Genomic DNA, 4,832 nt, shown 5'->3' with positions numbered 1-4,832 from the left:
TGGCCCACCTCGACGGGTAGGTTGCGTCCTCCGGAGGACCCAGCCCACCGTTTTGGACACAGCCTTCTTGTCTGTTGGACTGAACTTACTGTCTGTCGGACTGAACTTCCTGTCTGTTGGACTGAACTTCCTGTCTGTTGGACTGAACTTCCTACATGGCTCAATCTGCACTCAGTGTTCTCAGCTGAGACAGGGGGTGAGATCTAAAGGGGACAGGTTTGGACCGGTGTTGGATCAGAGGAGGAGGGAGGTGGTCTGAAGGTCTAACAGGTACTCAGTGAGGGGTTCCTTCCTGCTATTAGAGGAGCGTGAAGTTGCTCCGGTCCTTTGGACATTCAGGACGTTGGGCTCTACAGACAGGAAGTTGATGGAGCTCTGAACCAACTAACAAATAATCCAATATTCATTCAGAAGTTCTGGAGACTCAACATGAAGGACAGAAAACGGACCACGGTCCTGTTTCCTACAGACTGCAGGTAGAGGGGGAAGAAGGAACCAGAACCCTAACGGGATGAGATGAGATCAGAACCAAGCCCTCTCTGGATGCGGTCATGTTTGGTCATTTTTAGAAGTAAACATTCGGTTCTTCCACATGCATCACGGAAACTGAAGGAACATAAACTCACACAAACACACCAAGAGGAAGAACAGTTTTAACGCTTGACGAACTGTAGTGTCGCACTAACGAGACATTCTCAGAACTGTGAGTCTACCATCGAGGAACATTCATTTAGTCGTGTAATGAATGTTACGGCACATTAAAACCAGCCTCAAGCCTTCTTTGGACCCCCGACAGTTTATCTTGGAGCCAACCGCTCCACAGATGATGTCATCACACGGACGGAGCACCATCTTATCCCACCCAGAGAAACAGAACTCCTGAGCCAGGACTCGGGTTTACAGTTGGGCCCTTGGCTCAGACTGAAAACACACAGAACTCATTGGCAGCTCCACAGACTGAGCGCAGGGGTTCCTCAGGGATGTGTACTCAGTCCTGGACTCTGCTGAAGACATGATGGTGGTGGACTTGCAGCAATGATGAAACATCTTACAGAGCTGCAGCTCTTACTGATAGCAGCTCCAGGTCTGGGGGGTTCCGGAGTCCACATCACTGAGGACCAACACCACAACACCTCACACCTACAAAGAAAGCTCAGCAGAGGATGCAGGCTGTTAAAACCCGCCTCCATCCTCACCACTCTAATTGGACACTACAGAGAGCAGCACCAGACTGCATCACTTCCTGCTGTCGAGCAGACAGTGTGGTGAGAACCACTGGGAACGTCACCAAGACCATTTTTACGAAGATGCAAGAAGAAAGACTTAATTTTGAGAAAGATTCCTCTCACTCTGCCCACAACCTGTTCGATTCCCTGCCTTCTGGAACAAGATACAGCTCCAGTAAACCAAGAACAGCCAGAATGTGCACCAGCAATAAGGCTGCTAAACTCTAAGTAACAAGAACAAGATTTATTTTACGTTTTTCACTCTGGCTGAGAAAACGCAGTTTCATTTTGTCATCTTTAAATTTTGAAAAAAAATGACAAAATACTGGAACTAGATGTCTTAAAAACAAACATAATTAACATCTAAAAAGAAAAGAAAAAGAAAACAGTTTTGCATCAAAATATACAAACATCAGCGTCACTGCTCTCACAAAAGTTCAGTGCCGTTTTCAGAACAAAAGGAATGAAGCAAACAAAAACTGCTGAACGCTTGGTAAAATGCTGAGCCTAAAAAACTTTTTAAAAAGATCGAAGCTAAGAGATGAACAGGAACAGGCCTTGTCATGTGGGGACTGATGTCACCTGGACTGAACAGGTGTGCTGGAGGCGGAGGGAGGGACACACTTACAGTCAGAATGAGAACGTGGCAGAACACAGGTGAACACAGAGTGAGGTGTGGATGGGTGCAGAGTGAACGGAGGCGGGGCTTCCCTCCTTTGAGTGACAGTTAAGTTGGCGGGGAGCTGATGAAGAGGAGGGAGGAGGAGGGTGGTTGTGTTGAGAAGGCGCGGGGTGCTTCTCCTCCCCCCTCAGCCTAAGATGAGGACTAGGAGAGAAAATCCATGTCGGTCTCCGCCTCCTCGGAGATGCGAGCCTCCTCCTCTGACTGTGGAACGAACTCTGGATGGACCGTGAAGTTATGGATGGAGCTACGGGACTGTGGGCTCTCCAGCTCAAAGAGGGAGCTTCTGAACGCGTTCACCACCTTAATCTGAAACAAACAGAGAAGGAGCGTCAGAGAACATCTGCAGGAGCTGCTGCAACAAGCGTCTGACACCAAACAGGCAGCGGGGGCTGAGGGGAACACGACTCAGGTGCATCTGGTGCAAATCCACAAAACAACAACAAATGTCTGGGGTCAGATCATCCCAACACGTCAACACAACAAGGTACAAAATAAAAAATAAATAAATAAAAAGTGAGCACACAGTATGAAGGTTGCTCCTCACCAAACATGTTTTTTCTGCATGGCTCTCCTCTAAACATAAACATTTGTTAAACATATGTTTGACTAAATAAATCTAATAAAGACTCACTGAACCCAACTGACTCAGACTATAAGAGCAATAAACCTTTTTCATTTCAAACCTTTTTTATTCCCTAAATCTTCTCTTGGCCTTTGATTTGTTTTTCCTGAAGCTGTTCTTATGCTTATTGTTTGAGTTCAGGGTCACAGGAGGTCAGAGATGTGAAACAGGAAGCTTGGAGCGGTCAGGTTCCAGAACCTGAAGATGCTTTAAAACAGAGATTCTTAAAGAGCGCCACCTTGAGGGCCTCAAAAGAACAACAGTTTTTAACTTTGGGCTGCAGAGGGCCACGGGACCGCATTGATTTTTAATAAGGTGCAATACACTTTCTCACCACTAGTAGCAGTAGTGCACCACTCAGATGTTTAACAACTTTTTTAATACAGAGAAGAAGAACCTTAGAAACCTGCTGAGAATGGAAACTTATTTTAAACGTAAAGTAGAAGCAAAAATAAAGGTAACTCATCAAAAAACACCAAAGTTTGTCACTAATATGAAGAGCAGCTTCTGGTTCTACCTTGTAATATTTTAAAAGTTCAAAACATCAAATACAGTTGCAGATACAACTATATTTTAATTTGCACTTTATCAAATTAATTTTTGTAGTTTATTTTTAAACATTTTGAATGTATTATATAGAAACTTTAAACAAGAAGCTGTTGTTACTGTTATTGTTTGTCACTAATATGAAGAGCAGCTTCTGGTTCTACCATGCAAAAGTTTAAAAAGGCTTTATTTTCATTTGCAATTTATCAAATTTATTTTTATTTGAAACATTTACATTGCACATTTTGAATGTATTTATAGTATAACCACAAATGTATTTCTTGAATTGTCTATTTTTGTTATTGTTTATGTTAAAATATATGTATATTTTTTGTGCTGATATGCTTGAGTGGTCTGTTGACTGACCTTTGTATTTGTTCAAATAATTGTTATGGGCAGGTTACAATATAAAAATGTTTGTCATAATCATGTCTTGTGATTATTTGACAGGAGTTTTACTTTTAAACTGTAAGTGTATTTAATTTAGTTATAATGTAAATACAACACAAATTAAACCAAGATTTATAATAATTATCATGTTGATCCGTATGGTAATGTGTGACTGGGCCTCGTGTCTCTTTATGTTCAACAGATTGGGCCCTGAGGTCAAAAAGGTTAAGAACCTCAGGTTTAAACTAAACTCAGAAGCTCAGTGCTTGGAGCTGCTCCATCAGGGGTCTGCAGGTCTGCCACATCACATCACATCAGACACTAAAAGCTGGAACATGTTGGGTCTCTTCAGCAGTTTAGTCAGGAGAACTTTAAATTTTAGATGTGTTCCAGTAAACAAACTGAATATTTTCAGCTGGTTTAATCTGATGGTTTCCTTCTGATGAATCCAGCAGCAGATCAGAGTCATGCACACCAGCAGACACTCTTCATTAGAATTAATAAGCAGCTCAAAGCTCTCTGAGCTGAACCACAGGAGAGCTGCAGGACATCCATGCAGCTCAGATACACAGAAACCAGCAGAGACCTCCAGAGCCTGGCACATTTAACTCTGCTCAGGATTAACCCATCAAATCATCTTGTGACCAGGCCTCCAAGGAAAAGCAGCAGAAAGGATTTATATATTTAAGGATTTATTTCCCTCGCTGTCTGAATCAGAGGGATTCAGACTCTTTTGTTTCTCAGCTGTGATCCGGGTCTGACCGGGTCCAAACAGCAACAAGATGCAGGAGGACGGGCTGCAGAACGTCTGGCTCCAGAGGAAACTTATTCAAATCAGGAAAAAGGTTCAAACGCAGCAGTGAGCAGTTAAAAAGCAGCTGAAGAAAAGGAGCAAACACAGATCAGACTGCCTGCATGTCCTCTGAACTAAAAACAACACCTCCAAAATAATAATGGAGTGCTTTTAAATGAGAAAAATGATTTAAAGCACCAGAAATAGTTTAAAACAAAGGATATGATCCTACAGAGCAGGTTTTATTTCACAGTAAAAAGACTTTTAGATTTTTTTATGAATTAAACTGAATATTTGCTGCAGCTTCTCAATAAAAACAAAAACCCATCATTTAACAGAAACTCAGATTACACAAGCTTTGTTTCACTTTCTAATTTAGTTTTTCTCACAAATCAAACTTAAACTAAGCCTTTCAAAATAAAAGCACTCCACGTATGTGAATAAATGAGAATAAAAGGGTTAGATATTTAGGGTCAGGACATGCAGAGGGACTGAGGACATGCAGAGGGACTGAGGACATGCAGAGGGACTGAGGACATGCAGAGGGACTGAGGACATGCAGAGGGACTG

At 42.4% G+C, this 4,832-nt stretch overlaps 1 protein-coding gene across 5 annotated transcripts in view; it reads right to left on the bottom strand.

Annotated features, from left to right (window-relative positions):
- Positions 1 to 1,449: 1,449 nt before the first annotated feature.
- Positions 1,450 to 4,832, bottom strand: part of LOC106522336 (plasma membrane calcium-transporting ATPase 1) — a 113,226-nt gene continuing 109,843 nt past the window's right edge. For 3 of the 5 annotated variants that reach the window (XM_014015313.1, XM_014015311.1, XM_014015312.1), the window contains one exon: positions 2,129 to 2,217. In XM_014015313.1, the coding sequence (XP_013870767.1) occupies positions 2,213 to 2,217 (5 nt within the window). In that variant the 3' untranslated portion in view covers positions 2,129 to 2,212. Of the gene's footprint in view, positions 2,218 to 4,832 lie in introns of all 5 variants that reach the window. The other 2 variants (XM_014015315.1, XM_014015314.1) reach the window with 1 other exon arrangement.

The sequence above is a fragment of the Austrofundulus limnaeus genome, unplaced genomic scaffold, assembly GCF_001266775.1.
Source record: "Austrofundulus limnaeus strain Quisiro unplaced genomic scaffold, Austrofundulus_limnaeus-1.0 Scaffold127, whole genome shotgun sequence".
NCBI classification, from domain to species: domain Eukaryota; kingdom Metazoa; phylum Chordata; class Actinopteri; order Cyprinodontiformes; family Rivulidae; genus Austrofundulus; species Austrofundulus limnaeus.
The sequence above is the reverse complement of the archived record's forward strand: the minus strand, read 5'-3'. Positions and strand labels throughout refer to the sequence as shown.